Raw genomic sequence first — 20,306 nt, forward strand, 5'->3', positions numbered from 1 at the left:
GCCACTGTAATCCCTTGAACTATGCTTGGAAGTTATTTTGGAGAGCAGTAGCTGGCCCAAGTAGAAAAACATTCCTAAAGCCCTTCTAGCAGTGTGGGTGATGGAGGGCCAGCGCCCAGGAATGTTCCTTGGCACTGTGTGTACCATTACACACTCAATTCTGTGCTATAAAGCCATTGCAATTGTCCAGGTAGAACTCTGGCAAGGTGGTATCAAAAGAGTTTTGCCTACTAATTCCCTAGTTGGAGTCAATGTGCTTGAGATGATCTGGAGCATGACCTGTAGAAAAGCATTCTGTTTTGATCTGAAGACTTAAAGGTGGTGAGAAATTGATGGAATCTTTTTCAAAATCAGGTCTTTTAATTTTGAACTGTGAACAAAATTTTAGTTTCAGTGAAGTGATGTCTGTCATTTCCTGTTGGCTAGCTTTAAGGTTTCAGCAGCAATTAATCTTCAGAAACAGAACTGAATTTGGGTAGAATCTATGCACCCTCAAGCAGCTTCCAATCTGTTGTCTTTTTCTGTAAAGCATAGGCACTAGTGCTCTGGCAGAGTAGAAGAGGACAATTTAATATAAAGTAATTCTTTTTTTTCCACACTGCAGATAAATGGATCTGTGAATATTACTTGTAACAAGCTTATGTTGCAAAACTTGAATGGGGATCAGTCGTGGCACCATGGTGATGATGATTACACTGAGCCAATAGAAATTATTGCTGTGGTTACTGAGTCACTCACAGGTATTTTGCCGTTTGAGGTCTTCCAAGAGGAATCCAAAGAGCAGATCATGCTAGAAGAGCTTAGTACAATGCAAGAGTGGCTTGGAAGTGATGGCAAAGTATAATGTACAGAAGGAAATACGAATCTTTTGCATGCAAATGTATTATCTGAACTGTTAGTTGCCTAGCTATTAAATAGTTTAATTAACTGTTAGCTTACCTGAATGCAGTTCTGCGCTAAGTGATTTATTAAGTAACAAAGGGATTTGTTCAGATGAGGACTTAAACTCAGCAACAGGTTGTTTTGATGAGAAAAGCAGGCATAAAAATAGTGTTTGGTTGCCTTACAAACTGTATTTTAACCATAATTTTATTTTATTTAATTGCTTATAAACATCAGCAGAAAGAGTTCTCTTGCAGTTTTAGAATTATCTAAAAATCAAGTAAATTACTGCTAAAGGAGTATGTATGTTCAAAACATGTCTAAATGAAAGCAATTTTTTCAACAGGAATCTCTCAAAATTCAAGTACTATCATATTTCCAAAGCAAAGTGACTATTTCATTGAATTTGTGGACTACTCTAGAGTTATAAAACCTTCTCTGAATTTCATCGCTACTGTAAGTTCTTTTGATTCATTGTGATTTGTGCATAAACAAATGTCACTTTTTCTGCTGTTATTTTGCTTAGGTACCAAAATTTGCCTCAGAGTTTTAAGAGTAATTTACAAGTTTATTTTCAAATTATTTTTTCATGATATATGAATTTCTATATATCAGGAAGTTCTAAGCTTATGGTTTTTACTCTAGCAAAGGATGATAGGAAGTGCTCTGTTGGCAGTATATACTTGTGTATGGTTTATCAACATTATGAAGAAAAACTTTTCAATCTCTGGCTAATGTTTTCCAATAAGTTGACTGTCATTTAGTAGTTTCCAAGTCCCAACTCTCTTAATACTTGTATATAAAATGGGATATATGAATGTGAATGTATTATTTATTTTAAATATACATATATAAGACTAACCAGTTGTTACAGAGCTAAGTACAACTCATCAAACTACATTGCTTTGAAATGGAAGTGTTTTTCTTTTGCATTCTGTCATGTCTCTTTCATACCACCTGTAGTCTTCTCAGAAGCCTTTCATATTCTTTATGCTCTCCTGGTCTGTGGTCAGTATTTCTGCACTTAAGAGAGATTGAATGTTGCACCACTGGATATTGCCTTAAAAGAGGAATAGATTTCATAATTCTTGAACACAGCTGGAGCCTTTACTATGTAGAAATACCTAAATACTGTATATATAATACACGATATAACTAAATACGAATAAGATAGACTGATTATGCAGTTTTGGATCAATGCAGATTGTATCATTTTGCTAGCTTTACCAGTGGGACTTTAGTTTTGGTCCTTTTCATTTTCTTTGCCTGCAGCCTAGTTTGACTCCAGCTCTGACCTGCTGAAGAGCTGAGAGGAAACTGAGGATTTAGCAATAGTGCAGCTGGTAGATGAGGTGCCAGTTATGCTCCCAGAGGAGGGGGTAAGGGAACAGCTACTGCTCTTGCTGGAGGTAAAAGTCTGTATGTCCTGCACAGAGAGATACATGGAAAATAATGGCAGAAGAGAAGAGGTAATGTAGTGATGCAATTTTGGACTGACAAAGAAGAGGGAAATATTTGTCCAGCATTCTTAAAATATAGAGGTTTAATTTTTGGAATATAAAATACAGAGGGTGAATGGTTTTACTGTGAGTGAGAATCTGTAGAAATAAATGTTAATATAATTTATATTGCTGACTGGTGGATGAAGTGAAGAATTTAGAGACTGTATCAATTTGAGGCTTGTTTTCAGTCTTTTCATTTCTTTCTATGAATCCATGAATACATCTGAGTCAGTCGCACCTCTACTTATCTGATGTGTTATCCTGCACATGGTGTAATCTTAGGTCAATTTTTGTTGTGGTGGTGTTCTACAAAAGGCAATAAAATGATGTATCCAGGCAGTAGCTTAGTTTTGTTTTTGACTTACTTGCCTACTTGCAGTACTCTCAAGGGATTAAAAATAAAGAAACCTGACAATGTCTTTTATTTATTTTTTATTTTTATAAATTTATGTATTTTTAAATAATGCAGGTAGTTTTACCCTGTTTGATGGGCATTTTCTTTATTTTTGTTTTTAGCTGAAGGTGACACGTTCTGATAGCAACCAGCTGACAACTGAAGAGAGGCAGAATCTTGTCACAGTCACTGCGCAACAGTCAGACCTGTTTTTTCACCACTCTTCACTTTCTCACTTCGAGAATGAGGCAACGGAGGAGAGAAATAAGACAGTCCATGTCCTGAATTACACAGTCCCAGAAAATGGAATTATTGATATTGAGTTTCCAATCCTATCCAACACAAAAACTTTGAGAGTTCAGGTATTGTTTTCTAATATGTTGGTTTGAAGCAGTGACACACTGAATTGAAAAGGCTGTAATTAGTGGTGTGCTGTTTCTGCCATCTGTAACAACCCATGTAACACTTGCTACTACTTCTTCCTTCTTATCCATATCAGAGCTGGAAGGAAAGTGACAGATCCTGTCTAAATGTGATTTAAATATCTTCATCAAAGTAGAGAAAAAAAGAAACAGACACCCAAAGCAAGAAGTTGCCTTGTACTGCCATTATGGTTACCATGTGTTTGTAAGCAGCAACATATATTGCTGCTTACAGAGCACAGACGTTTTGCTGTTGCGTTAAGAACTTGGTTTTACATTGTCTCACAGGCAGAGTTCCTCAACAGTAAGACTGACATAGGCGTTTATGATGTCTTCAGCTCTCCAAGTGAAACTTATCTCCAGGTTAAAACAAAGAGCCAGGAAGTGAAGGTACAGTCTGAGACAAAACTTTTGCTAAGATAGGAAAAAAATAAAGCAAGTTATTCATCATGTTTCCATAGTCGTCATTATCAATCATATTCTTTTTCTAGGCTGGGAAACCTTTTGAGCTAAATATTGAAAGCAACAAGCCAGTAAGAGAGTTCCATTATCTGGTAAGTTACTGTTTCATACATGGTCAATCCAAGATGACTTTTACCATCTTGACAGAATCACAGAATCATAGCGCTTGAAGGGGGCCTCAAGAGATGATCAAGTCCAACTCCCCTGCTAGAACAGATTCCCTACAGCAGGCCACACAGGAAAGCATTCAAATAAGTCATCAATATTGCTAGAGAAGATTCCACAGCCTCTCTGGGCAGCCTGTTCCAGAGCTTTATCACTGTCAGTAAAGAATTTCTTCCTTGTGTTACTGTTGGAACTTCCTGTGTTCCACTTTCTGCCTGTTGCCCCTTGTTCTATTGCTACAGTTATATTATTGTTACATTTTTATGTACTTGTGGAACATACTGTACTGTGCACTCATTTTTATAGTTCAGTGTTGTCCATAGTGGTGCGTGCAGGAGTTAAAGCATAGAAAAAAAATATATTTCTAATGTTTAAATATTATCCTGCTATTTCATATCCAGTCTTGTAGAATTAAATAGAGAATTACAGCTCTTTGCCTGTTCTTTTAAAAGGCTTTTATAGAAGGAATGATAGAGCTTACGATGTACTGAGATGTCAACAGACTGAGTGTTTAATTTTTCCCTTTCAGGTGTTGTCTAAGGAACAAATTATGACTTCTGGCACAATGGTTGCAAAAACGTTCAATTTAACAGCAGAAAATTCCTGGGCTCCTCTGGCGTGTATATTTGTGTTCTATATTGATGAACTTGGAGCAGTTGTAAATGATGCTCTTACGATCCCTGTTCAGCCTGCTTTGGACAACAAGGTAGTTATACTGAACATGAGCTTGAGACCATGTTTTTGTTTCTTTGTTGTATGGTAAACAGTAGTTTAGATCACAGGCTTGTAGATGTAAAATATTCCTCATTGTGCATCTAGTCTGAGGTTTATGTAAGTCTCTGAAACTTTCTAATAATGCCAGTATAATTGGGGTATATTATAAATGTAGGGCTACTCTATATCTGAACATATTCCCCTTAAATATACAGCTAACATCTTCTTATGCTTTTTGTTATATGGCCGAAGACTGCTCTACTAGTTGGATTTCTGCTTCGTGATGAGTAAAACTGCTATCTAGTCACCACAACTTCCTGTTGACACTTGCCAAACACTAAACTGGAATGCAGACACCTGAGTGTAGGCAACATTATTATGGAGCTGAACTGGGTCTCCAGACTTTATAGGAATGTTATTTTGGCGAGGAAAAAGAGTAACATTGTTTATTGCATTTTCACCTGACACTGTGTGGATGGGGCACAGTAGAACTGCCTTACAATGAATGACCCTTCCTCATTTCACTACATGTTGGAAGGCATGCTACTGCTGTATTTGCCTATTCACTTCCTTATCCCTTGCCCATGCACCCACTATATAAACCCCTTTTTTCTGTGTTGATCTCACTGTGGCATGCTTCATTAAAATCTTTCAAGGATGGAGTTTCTCCCAAAGATGTATTTTCCAAAATACATTACATGCTGTGCTGCACACTGATAGAAAGAGAGAATGAATTTCATTTACTGCCCTTAGCTGTTGAAACCAGTGTATTGTGGTTTAAGAGACTGCTACTTCATATCCAGAAGTTGTTTGAAGTAACTATATTCTGTCCAAGGACCAGCTGGGAGAGCAAGAGGGCAAAAGGAAGGCCATAGTATTTTCCCCAGAGTCCTAGGAAGTGCAGAGTTTTAATAGAGACAACTAAGAAAACACTTTCTCAGAGTTGTTAACAACTAACTACAAACATCAATGTATAATTTAAACTAGTGCCTTTTTTAAAATTTACTTTTTTACTTTTTTCTAGATCAAAATTTCTTGGAGCAAAGGTAAAGTCAAACCATCTGAGAAAGTGTCCCTTAAGATCAGTACAACAGACCCAGAATCAGTAATTGGACTTGCAGTTGTTGATAAAAGTACAAAGCTTCTAGGAGAAAGTAGTGACATAACAGAAGATTCTGTAAGTATACAGGGAAAAAAAAAAAGATTTTATTTATTGTTGGTATGAAAGATGTGTGTTTGTATAGATATTAAGCTTATATGCTGAATGAGAAATATTCTATGGGCTTAATTTCTTAGCTGTGCAGATACTTTTTTTTTTTTTTTTTTTTTTTTTTTTTTTTTACAACAGCAAGTAGCTTATCTGCTTAAGCAGAAAAGGCTCTAAGGTTTACAAGGTAGCAGTCCCAGCACTTTTGATTCCAATTAATACGGAATTGTTTTTCCATTCAAGAAACTCTCAGTTAATGCCTGGCTGTTTCTTCTTTCAGAAAAGACAAAAATCACTGAGACTTTTCGATGATTTGTGCTTCATGCTCTTTAATATCAATTATTTGATCAGCACAAGAAAGATATGGAGGTACTGGAGCAGGTCCAGAGAAGGGCAACGAGGCTCGTGAAGGGCTTGGAGAATCAGCCCTATGAGGAGAGGCTAAGGAAGCTGGGGCTGTTTAGCCTGAGGAAGAGGAGACTGAGGGGAGACCTTATTGCCGTCTTCCAGTACCTGAAAGGTTCTTACAGTGAGAGTGGGGCAGGTCTCTTCTCACTAGTGACAAGTGACAGGACGAGGGGAAATGGCCTCAAGTTGTGCCAGGGCAAGTTTAGGTTGGATATTAGGAAGAACTTCTTTACAGAAAGGGTGGTTAGGTACTGGAATGGGCTCCCCAGGGAGGTGGTTGAATCGCCATCCCTGGATGTGTTTAAGAGCCGTTTGGATGTGGTACTCAGGGATATGATTTAGCAGAGGTTGTTTTTTTTTTTTTTTTTTTTTTTTTAGAGATGGGGTACTGGTTAGACTGCGGTTGGACTTGATGATCTTCAAGGTCTTTTCCAACCTGGATAATTCTATGATTCTATGATTCTATTTAAAATAATACAAAGAATTTTATTTTCTGAGGAGTGAAATGGTGTTATTAGTCATCTTTTTGAAATCTCTTTACTTGCAGAAGCTCTTGTGCACCAACAAATTGAAAGAGCTGACAATACACATTGTTCCTAAAGAGCCCAAATGATGTATTAGCCAAAGTGCCATAGAATAGCAGTGGGCTGTAGACTCCTGTTTTAGGCTTAGTCACTCATCTGTTCATTGTGAAATTACTGCCGTCTAATCTATAATCATCTTGTCATGGATTCTGTTCTGCTTTGTGTGAGAGCTAACAGAGCTGCTGCTGCTTGCTCTCTAAATGAGCATCTGTTAATAGTGACAGTCCTGGGAAAAGAAAATGTTTTGGGTGATATTATGGTTGTTTCTTTCTTTCTTTTTTGTTTCTTTGTCCTAGGTATTTCATGAACTCAATCTATACAATACAGCACAGTATTTCCCCCTGGTCAGAGGTTCTTTTGGTGTCTTTCAGGTATGTTTAAAATAAGAAAATCTGATCGTTTTTTAGCGGGGTGAGTGGGGGGAGGGCATGGTGTGGGTCAACTTTGTGTTTTGCATATTGCTTACTAAAATAAAAGACTATTAACGCCTCTTTTAAAACTTGGGGCTGTAGAGAACAGCCTACAGTTTTCATGGCTTTTATGGGTTTTGAATTATAAGCTGTCAATGTGTAAATGATCTGAATACAATGAAATATGTTTATACTTTCATAAATGTGGATTGTGTTATAGTGTCATCCCTTTTATGATTTTCCTGTCATTAAGGCAATATTCAGATTCAGATAATTGTGAATTCTATTGGTTCATATGTATTACTTGTTTTACATCTATAATTACTCTATAATTGTGTGACTATATTTCCTTAAAAAGAAAGACAAGAAAAGAAAAATAAAATACATGAGCACTATTGATGGCCTGAATATCCTGTATTGAGATAAACTGTATAAATTTTATCCAGAAATGCAGCCTTTGGGTATCAACTGATGCAATTCTTGAGGAGGATAAAGAACATTTTCTTTGTAAGTAATAAAAATAAATGAAGCCAAATCTAATTTACTGAGTGGGGAAGGAGACTCGTGGGTTAGGGCCCCTCTTAAGTCTTCTCACTGTGGTATATACAAAAGCAACTTCCAACCTTGCAAAAGAGAACTGTTTTTAAGGCAAAACTCCTATAGGTACTGTTTTGAGAACTTCACTGTTGCTGCTGTCCTGAGTGACCCTACTCATTAAGGGACTGAGAATCAAGGAATGGTATTTTTCTTTGTAGTTTGAGATGCAGTTTCATAGCAGTGGTTTGTCACTTTTTTGTATGACACTATATTTTACCAGTTGTAGAAGTAGTCTGGAAAGGCTATGTAGAATCTTAGTGTTCTTGTAAAATTTCATTTACTTAAGAAAAGAAATTAACAGCCAAAAAGTGTAAGGAAAAGAAAATATGCAAACTTTCTGATGTCATGGAGTAGTGTTAACATATGTAACAACACTGTAGATTATACTGCAAACACTGTATTAATGTGATTTTTCTTAAACATAGACATTTGTAGGTAGGACAATAATTTCTGTTTTGTAGATGATGGCATGATACCTGTAGAGGATGGCTTTGGTGATGATCTGCCAGTAGCCAGAGATGGACCTCTAGATTTCAGCACTCCGTATGTGAGGACACATTTTCCAGAGACTTGGCTTTGGATCGATACCAAAACTAGGTATGAAATTAAAAGGAAATGGAAACTGATTTACTGTTTTTATTTTACTTTATTTTATTTTAGTATAATTCTGCATTGGTACTGAAAGACAGTGCTTAAAAATGTGGTATTATTTATATTCTGCTACCACCTAGAGGCCACAAGCGAGGTTGGAGGCCCATCAAGTGAGGCATTTTGCAACTGCACAAAGCAGAGCAATCCCTGACTCAGTGCCTTTCAGTTTCAGCAGAAACAAAATAAAACCCTAGAGACAAAAACTTCCAGGATAGGAAACTATCTTCTTTTTACAGGTGGAGATCTGACTTGAAGGGGGACTTGGTGTTTTTCTGTTAAGTACGTGAGAAGATTGTGACCCAGAAGCTAAAATCTGTTCTCGTCTGCACCTAATTCAAGAAGCACTTCAAACTGTCAAACAAATAGTGAAATCTGACCTGTGCTGTGAAGCACAAATCTTGTATTCTTTCACAGCTAAGAATTTAGGGATACAGACTTCATTGGGGATTATTTTACAGGATTTGTAACAGTTGATTAAATTTATGTAATTTAAAATAATTGAAACTTGTTCTAAGCATTTTGATCCCATCATAAATATTTCCAAATGATTAAAAAGAGAAAAACAGATAACTAACAGTTTTTCCTGCCAAGAGCTTGAACTTCATTTTTGATATATTATAAACATACGTATTTACTTACTTGTGTCCATAAACAGATACTTTTAAAAGTCATCTATGTCCTTTTGCTATCAGATCTGATGCAGATACCACAATGGAAGTCACTGTACCAGATACCATCACGTCCTGGGTAGCCAGTGCTTTTGTGCTTTCTGAAGATGGCGGTCTTGGAGTGACAACAGTTCCAGCAGAGGTAGCACATCACTTGGTGTTTCTCTTTTAAATACTGGTAATGCTTTAGATTATTAACTGGAACCTGCATTTTACTTCTAATAACAGCCTTCTCCTTATACCGATGAAGTAATTTCATGTGTATACAAACTGTTAAAAAAACATTACAGTGAAATCCTATGTGGATGTGGAGGTTGGGCACCAGGAAGAGGTGGTTTTGCTGCCAGGTTCCTGTCTCCCGTGGCTCTTTCAAGGAGAATTTAGCAATTTAAACTAAATTAAACACTCCTCAGTTTAGACCTACAACTTGAGATTTACAGAATAGATATGCAGTTGTCCTAGGCTCCCTCTATGTTCATGGAATCAGCTTCTTAGAGAATGTTATTTGCCTTGTTTAAAATAAGAATTACTCTTTGAAGTGTCAGTGTAGTTATCTCTTTTCATGCATTAAGTAAAAAATCCTATAGAAACTGTGTTCCTAACTGGGACATCTTCACTTTAGGTGCCAAAGGTTAGAAAGGTTGAAAGTGTGCATGACTAGGTCATTGATTTCCAACTGGATGCCTGCGCTAATTAGAATATAACTTGGAGACAACCCTTTACCCACTGAAATTCTCATCCCTCCAAATTCTTTTGGAGGAGTATCTTTCAGGATGTAAGCCCAGATACAGACTCAGATTTGTAGTTGGCTGATATACCAGATACAAACCATATGCTTTGAACATCCTGGTCAAAACACCACAAAATTTGGAAACAGATCTATATTTTGTGGCTGAGGGTCCTTTGAGACTGTAATCATGATTCTTGTTTCTTCCACTTAGCTTGGCAGAGAAGGGATGGAAAGAGAAATGTTTTCTGATTCAAAGTACATGAAAATATATACTTGGTCCCTCATTCTCAAATATGAGAAAGCTACAAGTAAAACAGATGTTGAGCTTATTCTTTAGCTATAATCATCAACATACACTGCTCAGTGCTTCAACTTTGTTGGGATGTTTAGATTGTGCTTGGAGTTCCACATGGCTGAAACATGTTAATCAGTGCCATACAAAGAGACAAATAAAAGAAATGCATGAAAATTGTGATGGAGAAATAAATATGTGATATCTGCATGTGTAGAGTCATTTACTGCTTTGCATTGTTTTTACATGTCTTTTAGGACACAAAGTATTGACAATTTCACCTCGTGTTTTATTTTAAGATACTGAAATATTTCTGATTGTTAAAATTTAGTATTGCAGGAGGTTAAAAGGAAAAAAATCAAAGGAAATAGGCATATAGTGAAAACTTTGAGTAAGAACTAACAAAAAAATTATCATTACAACTTTTTTAATGTTAAAAGACATTTTTTTTTTTAATCATTGAAAGCTTTAGCAAACAACCTAAAAATATCTTTGAGATATTTGTTGGCTAGAAAGAAATCTAAGGATTTTCTGGATCTGGAACTCAAAATACTTAGAAGATTTTTTTTTTAGTGAAAACTGAATTAAAGCCATTTTTGACATTTCACTAATAATAGATATTGTGCTTCAGTGATTCTTAATGTACAGATGTTCATAAATGGTGAAATCCCATTGAGCTCGATGTGAGCTTACTACTGCCTTCCTAGAGTTAACACTTGGTCCAAAAGTCCCTGTGAACAGATAAAACTGATTGCTTTCTGATTGCTTTCTGACAGATTCCTGCAAGTTGTTTCTGTTTTAATTAAGAAAAGATGTACTATTAGAAGTATAACCAAAGACTTAGACCAAGATTAGCCATACAAAATACACATCATACTTAGGTGCTGGTGAATTGCAGAATTAGGGAAAGTTGGTTATTTTGGATTCCAATATACGTCTGTATTGACATAGATGTAGGTCAGTGGACAGCTTCAGAATCCTCCTTTACTTGTGTGTGCAAAATAGTTCATAGTAAATTTAATGATATATCTGGACAGATCACAGCTTTCCAACTTGCAGAATGATAGTTTCTTAGTCCCAGTTCAGCTTCTCCTGTCAGAATTTGCCATGTCGAAGCTGCCAGTAGTCCAGCAGCTTTCATTTTAGTGGCATTATAGAGTTCCAACAAGGGTGTTTGTATGCAGAAGGATCCTTGGCTTCTGACTCAGACCTGTAGTAATACCTTTTGTTAGTTGTAGAGTGTGAGTAAGCATACTCTCATAAGAATTTAAAAGTGAAAGTCTAATCAGATGTGCTGAATCGTCATTTTCTCACTGGTAGCTGATTTTAGGGATTCACTATTTTGTGCTGATCTTGTTTTGCAGCTAGAAGCTTTTCAACCTTTCTTCGTTTTCTTGAACCTTCCATACTCTGTCATCAGAGGAGAGCAGTTCATTTTGGAAGTGAATATCTTTAATTATTTGAAAGAAGAAGCTGAGGTAAAATAACAATCTCTGTTCTCTGTACTTGAATATTAGCAGACACTGAAGAGAGTGCATTACTGGTGGAAACCATAACTCTCTCTTGTGAGATCTTTAGTGAGTGTATTGTAATGCTATTTCTCTATACACAGCTTAAAAAGACAGCTTAAATTTTCTTCAACATTTACATCTGTTATTGCAAATGTTTCTGTATTTTACAGGCTAGTGTGACCCTGGAAATGAATGATGCTTTTGAAATTATTCTGACATCCAATGAAATAAATGCTACAGGAAATCAACAGTCTATATTTATACCAAGTGAAGATGGGAAAACTGTTCAATTTCCAATCAAACCAAAACAGCTGGGAGAGATTCCCATCAAAGTGACAGCAATATCATCTGCTGCTTCTGACGCTATCATCCAAAAAGTTTTAGTAAAGGTAAACAATCTGAAGCCTGTCTTGTTCTACAAATAAACTGCACTGTAAAATAGGCAATGGGCTGTTGGAAAAAGGCAAACCAGTATACTTATCTGCTTCTCATTTTCTAAGACTGGTTTCAGGTCAGATAGCTTGAAGTTGAAAGCACTTTTAAAATAAATTCTTTAGATCTCCTTCCAGAATTGAAAGTATAGATCTGTTCTGTAGCTGATCATGTGACAAATGTTTCTGGAAGCAAGGCAAAACCTGTTTTCACATCAATGAATTCATGGTGCTACAGATAGCTTAACCATCTAGGATGGGAAAGTGGACCATGTAACTCCGTTATGGATAAGTGCAATAAATTTCTTAGTGCACCTAGCTCAGTTCAAAGCCTACTTTTATGAACATGTCTCTATTGTGTTAGTGATGGAAGTTTAGCCCCCAGTCTTTCTTGATGAGCTAAAAGCTTTTGGATGAGATTTGCCTAACGTTTGCCAGCTAACACTTTGAGTCATGTTGATCTCCATTTCAATGAGAGCTGATAAGCACTTTTACATCTCATCCTAAAATAGCTATTTAAGATCCTAGAATTAGGGAACAGTTGAATTATTGTGTAGTCCAGTTTTCCTGGTCAGAAGAGGATCAGCTACAGCAGAGTGCTCAGGACTCAGGGTCAGGTTTTGAGTCTATCCAAGGATGGAGACTTCTCAACCTATCCGGGCTATTTGCCCTCACCTGGACCCAATACTCCAGTGGACTCATCAGGGCTGAGTAGGGGAGAAGGATCACCTCTCTCAGCCTTGCTGAAAAGTGTTTTTTTGGCTTATGCTCAAGCTGGTGTCCAACAGCAATCCCAGGTCCTTTCCAGCTGGGTAGACCCTAGCATGTAGTGGTGCATGGGGTTGTTCTTCCCCAGGTACAGGACTTGTCATTTCCTTGTGGTGATCTCCATAGAACGATAGAATCATAGAAACTTTCAGTGCTTTACTACCCTGAATAAAGAATTTCTCTAACCTGTCTAACCTACCTAACCTAAATTTCACTTCTTGTAGTTTAAAGCCATTCCTCCTTTTCCTACCACTACTGGACCATGTAAAAAATGGGTCCCTCTGCTGCTTATAATATCACTTCATCTATGCCTTTGTTTTCAGATTTCATAGGTTTTTCTTTCTGCCACTTTCTTACCCACTGTTTGGGATTTCCATACTGGTAGCACATTTCTCCAGGATAATGAGTTAAATGAATTATGCTCTAAAGGTGTTGATTTAACTCCCTTATGGAACAGGATCATAAAATTGCACTATTTTAGAATACAATAAACATATGAATTAAGTGATATGAATTTGAACACAGCTGCTTGTGAAACTTTAATGCTGAAATTTGAGGTTCTTCTAGATTTTGTTATTTACATCTGCATTTCTGTATCTGTACTTGCCCAAAACTGTCTCAGCCTTGTCCAATGTGAGGAGCAAGCTCTGCCAGCTGAATTCTGCTAAGTTGCTAAGTGGGTATTCTCCTGTTTGCTTTGAGGGCCCATTTTTGGACCACTTTTCTTTTATAGCATAGTCCTTTTTTTTGGACATTTCAAAATCACTGTCCTGCAAGTTGATTTTGGAAGGAGCCACTTATTGCCCTTTTTATTGAAGCTCAGATGTGCTGAAGAGAATTAAATCCTGTTGGACTAAGAGCTAGGCTGAGAAGAGAAATACATTCGTTTCCTCTACTTTGAAGACATTTTTTCTCTCCAAGAGACATGCATGAATGAATGTACTGAACCTTTGAACCTACAGTGATGAACTTAACTGGTGTAAGTCTGCTTTGTATGACAGGCTGTAGAACTGCAAACAGCGTGAAAGAGAGCACTTCTGGCCTTGGCATATGCTTGATCATGGAGCTCTGTTCTTGTCATTGAGCTCACTAGAATCAAAGATGCTTTCAATGACTTTGTGTGTATTTTTATAATTAAAACACGGTTGCTAGAAGCAAATAGTGGAAGCAGGTCATTATTATGAAAACATTTATGTGTCAGTTCACATGGGCTAAGTTCTCAGGTTCTTGATGTGTTAAGAAGCAGCACAAAGTATTTCACAGAGTTTTAGATGCACCAGCACAGTAAACATGCAGTTCCAGTCCTAAAAGCAACAACCTATTGGTAATTATAACAATCCTCTGTTTATTTTGGTAGGCTGAAGGACTGGAACAGACATATTCTCAGACGCTCCTTTTGGATTTAACTGGGAGTAAACAACAAGCAGTGACAAAAACTTTGGATTTCACTTTTCCTTCTGATGTTGTAAGTGGCAGTGAAAGAGTGCAGGTCACTGCTATAGGTAAGGATTGTTTTGTTCTGTTTCCATCTCTATTACTGATCAGTTGTTTTTTGTTGTTTGAAGTATAGTTTGATGTCTGCTGGGCTTTTTCTGAATTCAGTATCTAAGGTGTAGCATGAAGATACAGCATACCGCTGCTTTTGTAGTGAAAGGATTGGTGTCCATTAGCAGAGTTTGACATCTGTGACATCCTGTTGCAAGTGGTCACCATGTTTAATATAATTCAGCTGCTGGTTTCTTCTGCACTGCATAGGTGTGAGTAGTAACTGGAAGCAGTAGACTGTCAAGTAGTAGCAAGAATTTTGGTATAATATCCTGAACAGGGCTTGCCAGAGTGTTTCTACTGAAGGGCCTTTCTAAGATCTTGACCTGGCTGTTGATTGATAGGTTTTTAGGAAACTATTCATTTTAATTTAATCCCTATGTTAATGGGATGAATCATTAGTTCAAAATAATTTCTCGTCCATTGAACTAATCATAATATGACTGTATGGCTGGAATACATTATTTTTTTATTTTATTTACAATATTGTGGTATTAAGTATCCTTTTTCGGAGTTAAAGAGTCTGTCAGACTTTAATAAGGAAAGTCCTGCAAAGTTCGCTAATATTCTGTGTAAATTCTGCTTGTCTGAAGAATAAAGCCTACAACTTGACCGATAGTTGGTCCTAGGCTTTGATAACTCTGTGTGAGAGGAGAAATACAGGAAATCTGAAATACGAACAGTTGCTGAAGCATTCTCCTGGAAGGAATATCTTAGGGCTTTTTCATATGGTGTCTGTTTGAAATTATCATGTAGTTGGGAAGGTCAGTAAAGCTCTATGGGGAGATTGGTCAGTGAGAAAAAAGCTGACAATAAGATTGTGTGTGGTTAATGCTGTTTTCTGCCTGTTTAGTGGTGCTGAGCACAAGTATTCCCAGTGTATTAAATTTTTTCATAGTTTAGCTGATACCATCATTAATGTGTTAGGCATGCGTTTATTCATATTAAGTTTTAATTTTATCTTCCAGGTGATTTACTTGGACCTTCCATCAATGGTTTGTCATCACTCATTAAAATGCCTTATGGCTGTGGTGAACAGAATATGATCAATTTTGCTCCAAACGTGTATATTTTGCAATACCTCACTAAAACTAGGCAGCTGAGAGAGGATATTCAATCAAAAGCCTTATCATTTATGAGAAAAGGTCTGTATGCTTAAAGGACATGTTACGTTTTCAAGAACACTAACTAGCTTAGATTTACCTGTGACTTTGTATTTGGTATGTGAAAAGCTACTCTGCTGGTGTCATGCAACCTGGAATTAAAACTCATTTTCTCTTTCTTCTGGGATAACAGAATTGAGAAGCAGATAATTCTGCTTACAAGGAAAATTTGCTCCATTATATATTGTTTTAATATAGCTAATTTTCAGAGGAAAACTGCATTTTAGAAGGTGATTTTTTTGTGCTGTTTTGTTGTTGTTATTGTTAGTTGCTAGCTCCTTCTTGCTTAAACTGTGTGAACTGTTTGTGAAGTACAGTGGGTCAAAATTAGCAAGCACATCCTCATCCTGCCATGTCCTTGCAGAACTCTAGGAAACATGTTCTGGTGAATGATGCTTGCCCACCCAAGTTTTAGACTTGGTCAGAGATAAACTCTGTGCTGGACATTGGAAAGTGGGATATTCTAGTGGAAAATGGTTGTGTATTTTGACTTGAAAATACACCATGGCATCATGAGGTGTGAAGAACACAGTTGTATTGTGCTTCTTTGTGCCTACTGGGTCAGGCAGAATCCATGATGTATTTATCCTTGGTTTGAACTGTAACTTTCACAAAATCAGGATTATAATAAAGTTAAATTATATTAAATCATATTTTATTTCATATGTCAAAGTACACTAAATATCGGGAATGGTGACCACATAATCTGAGGTAAATATAATTAATGTTAAAAGTAAATGTTAGTGGAAAGAAGGAAATGTGGCTAGCAGTGGTTGCTTTCCTTTTGTTAGATTTTATTTACCTAGAACAAAGGCAAAACAAAAGAAAAGTTGAATTTAAAATAAATTCCTTCAGTTCTGAAAATGACAGATCTCATCTTCAGAAATAAGAAGTCCTGTTTGGTCTGAAAGCTTAGGGGCTATACCCAGGCAAGCAGTGAGCTGGAGCTGTATTTTCAAACTGTTCAAAACATGAGACCTTTAAGTCTTTCACATATTACTGAACTCCTTTCCATTCTGATGTACTCCTCTTTTAGCCTGGCTTAGCTAACCTACATCTTCGGGGTTTCAGCCAATCCTCTGGAAGTACTAGCATACATCTTCATAATAGAATCCTTCTTTTCCTTGCCTTTCTAGTTGTATGAGTTGACATTGGAAGTATTGTTTTTCACATTTGATTGAGTGTCTATTGGAATGAATGCAGTGGTTCGCAGCCCTCAGATCTATTGATTCAACATTTCTACAGACTTTCTTGTGTTAGATAAGCTCGTTTTTGAAGATTTTTTTGTGTGACTGCATGGGGCTTGACATTAAGAGGAAAGCAAAAAACTGTAGGAAATAGAGGAACCTCCCTCTGGTTCTGCTCACCTTTCCAATTTTTCCTATCCTAGTAAATTCAGAGAGAATTTTTTTTCCTTGTGTTATGGCTGCTCAGCAGTCTTTGTTAAGTAAGCTGTTGGTCTTAGTTCATTACTTTTCCGCTACCATTGGGGTAGTGGCTATAATCCTTATTACTGCATATTGTCTGTTCAGCGAAGAAGCAGAAGACCTCAGCTTTTGGGCCTTGCAGTCAGGTGTTTTTGAAGAGGAAGTGATCTGTTTGTGCATGTATGTATAATTATGTTCCTCACGGAATGTTGTTTTGAGGCTAAAACTTTGACAGCAAGTTTTGCCACTTAATTGTTTTTTTTTTTTTTTTTTTTTTTTTTTCTCTCACTCAAGATTGCTTGACTTGACTTTTCAAGATCATTAACTGATTAAGTGAGAGTGATAAAGTCTCCCCCAAGTCTTGTCCAAACTGGACAATCTCAGTTTCCTCAGCTGCTCCTCATAAGGCTTGTGCTCCAGACCCCTCATCAGTTTTGTTGCCCTTCTCTGAACACACTGCAGGTCCTTAGTGTCTAGGATGGATCTTGTGAGTCCTATTTAACCTTGAGAAAAGAAGACTGAGAGGGACCTGATCCCAGTGTATAAACATCTGAGGTGTGGGGGGCAGAGTGGCGAGGCCAGACTCTTTTCAGCAGTGTGTGGAGACAGGATACGGGGAAATGGCCAGAAACTGGAGCATAGGAATTTCTGCATGAATGTGTGCAATAACTTCTTTATGGTGAGGGTGACGGAGCACTGGAACAGGCTGCCCAGGGAGGTGGTGGAGTTTCCTTCTCTGGAGATATTCAAGACCAGCCTGGACTCCTACCTGTGTGACCTGGTGTAGGGAACCTGCTTTGGCAGGGGGGTTGGACCCAATGATCTCTGGAGGTCCCTTCCAACCCCTAGGATTCTGTGATTCTATGATTTGTAACTTGTAGCTGCTCTCATGCCTTTCTAGTTGGAGAATACTTAATTTTTGCTTGTCCTTTTGTCTGCTGGAAAGTGTTGCCCTGTTCTTCTATAGTTCAACCACCACCTGCCCTTAACGCCTACAACAGGAGAGATAGAATGTTTCTCTAGTTGCGAGACTTCAGTATTTAAGCTTTTTTGAGGAGATGAGCTATATATCTAGTGTACAATTGCTGTTCTGCTTCTGGAACCACTGAGTTATAAGGTAGTGCCTCTATCCTGCACTGTCCCATCTGGGTGGTGGATGAGTGGGAATCATAGAACATCCTGTTTTGGAAGGGATTCAGAAGGGCCAATGAGTTCTGTGGGAATAGGTGCCCTCTAGGTCTATTTTTGTAAATAGCTCTTTACTGGCTCATTACTGTTACCCACTTTCTTATAGTTTGCTACATGGTTTTGTGTATTCTTATAGATTTGAGAGATGTTTTATTCAGGTTCGAAAGTGCCTTGCTTCATGTCAGTTGGAAGTTTATACTGGAACCCACAAAAGAGGAATGTGTTCAACACCTATCTCTGCTCTTTCACTCCAGGATATCAAAGAGAGCTGCTTTTCCAGAGGGATGATGGTTCTTTTAGTGCCTTTGGAAATGAAGATCCCTCTGGGAGCACATGGTAAGTAGTTCTGCCAGATTCATTTTGGAATTTGACCGTTTTAGACACTTCCCAAGACTAGACTTATTTATTTATTTATTTATTTTTGTGAAGCTGCTAAAATTTTCCAGCTGTCTTAGCCTTCTGCCTGGTTTTCATTAGGCATTCAGGCCAACTCTAAGGTCGTTCTGCTGGATAGCTTGCTGTCAAGGCAAATATTAGGGCAGGTCTTTTTAATTTTACAAAAGATGAACAATGAATTATTTTACCCATGGGAATAGTTGAATGAAATGCTTTGAGATGTTCTGCTGGAGAGGATAGCTTACCAGCATGGAGGAAACCTAAAACTCCTTTGGAAAAAAAAAAAAAAAAAAAAAAAAAATCTATTTAAGGCTACTCAGGGTTTGTTTTTTTGCCACAACAACAAGGGTGAAACATTGTCAACTGTATAAAAGCAGAATGTCAAGTGAGCATTTGTTTAAATCACCATTGCTGTCTCTGCAAACCAGAAGTCTCGAGTAGTTGAAACGCGCTTCAGTTTTACTCTTGTGTGCTCCATATTTATGCGTATGTTTGGGAAGTGCCCATGTATATTCCTGGGCCTGGAAGTGTGAACCACACTATTGCTTGAATATTAGCACAGTCTTTGGTAGCCTTCTGACCCTGACACTCTCTTGACATTTTCCAGGTTATCCCTGCACAATGTTTAGGAAGAACCCTGATTTAGAAAGTAGTAGAGTTCACTGGTGTAGGTGCTAGCTGATAGGTGTTAGGTGTCTTCATGACAGGTTGGATGGGTCCCTGGGCAGCCTGGTCTAGTATTAGAAATGGAGGTGCTGGCCCTGCATGCAGCAGAGGGTTGGAGCTTGATGATCCTTGAAGTCACTTCCAACTGAAGCCATTCTATGACTGTAGGAAACAAATTCTAGGCGCATTTGACTTACTAATATAGATGTGCATAGTATGTCCAACAGCTCTAAGGGTTATTGAGTATTAGAACAGCCTATTTCTGCCTGCTTAAGAACCAGTGTTTAAAGTATTCTCCAAGAGGCAAAAGTGCCATAGACACATTTTTAGTTCTCTAGTAATTTATCAGGAGTTGAGACTACCTAAAGTGTAATATACTAAATGCAACTCCACAGAGAACAGACAGCTTTGTATCTGAAAATTTCTCAAAGGAAGAATAATGTTAATAACATTGCTTATTATTGCAGTTGAAACAGTTTAGGGTTTAGCTGTCACCATTGCTGCCAATAGATTTTCACTTTTCTCTGTTCTGGATACTGAGGGCTCTCTGAGGAATTCTCTGTGAGATGATTTGATCTACTAATGGTAAAAAAAACTGTCCCACTTGCATCTTCTACACCTTGTTTTTGAGACTGTAAATACAGCTGAAAAGCTCTTTCAGTGTAGAATTTCACCTTAAGAAACATAGTAAACATAATTGTGGAAGCTAGAAAGATAAACAGATACAAGTTCCAGCACTCTGTTTAGCTAATCTGCATTTGGTTAGTTTACATGTGTGTTTGTGCTTCAGCATGTTACCAGCTTCAAATAAAACTGTTCCAATTACTCTGTCACTTACTTGGTCTATTCTTCTGGAGCAAATGATCACTCTTCACCAGTTTCAGTGGGATTTGTATTAGATGCAGTATTGATGGAGTGGAAAATGAAGATAATTTATCTTTAATAATAACCCTGCTATATATGTAGTACAGTAACAAGATACGTGAATGCATATTTAGCAAAGAAAGGAGTCAAAGTAAAACTTCAGATTATTAGTGAATAAAACAAGTGTTGTTTCAATTATGTCATTAGAGGGATAATTGTGATAATTACTATCACACTTATAGCTTGCAGTAATGCAGTT

General features: G+C 37.3%; 1 protein-coding gene across 1 annotated transcript in view; it reads left to right on the forward strand.

Annotated features, from left to right (window-relative positions):
* The window catches only part of CD109 (CD109 molecule), a 79,215-nt gene that overhangs the window by 35,840 nt on the left and 23,069 nt on the right, over positions 1–20,306 (forward strand). Inside the window, exons 9-24 of the mRNA XM_072332414.1 lie at positions 605–740; positions 1,229–1,338; positions 2,901–3,140; positions 3,489–3,590; positions 3,692–3,754; positions 4,357–4,533; positions 5,566–5,718; positions 7,037–7,111; positions 7,597–7,657; positions 8,209–8,344; positions 9,091–9,208; positions 11,453–11,566; positions 11,770–11,988; positions 14,156–14,300; positions 15,312–15,488; positions 18,376–18,457. Coding sequence (XP_072188515.1) covers positions 605–740; positions 1,229–1,338; positions 2,901–3,140; positions 3,489–3,590; positions 3,692–3,754; positions 4,357–4,533; positions 5,566–5,718; positions 7,037–7,111; positions 7,597–7,657; positions 8,209–8,344; positions 9,091–9,208; positions 11,453–11,566; positions 11,770–11,988; positions 14,156–14,300; positions 15,312–15,488; positions 18,376–18,457 — 2,108 coding nt within the window. The remainder of the gene's footprint in view (positions 1–604; positions 741–1,228; positions 1,339–2,900; positions 3,141–3,488; positions 3,591–3,691; positions 3,755–4,356; positions 4,534–5,565; positions 5,719–7,036; positions 7,112–7,596; positions 7,658–8,208; positions 8,345–9,090; positions 9,209–11,452; positions 11,567–11,769; positions 11,989–14,155; positions 14,301–15,311; positions 15,489–18,375; positions 18,458–20,306) is intronic.

This window comes from Excalfactoria chinensis, chromosome 3 (assembly GCF_039878825.1).
Source record: "Excalfactoria chinensis isolate bCotChi1 chromosome 3, bCotChi1.hap2, whole genome shotgun sequence".
NCBI lineage: Eukaryota > Metazoa > Chordata > Aves > Galliformes > Phasianidae > Excalfactoria > Excalfactoria chinensis.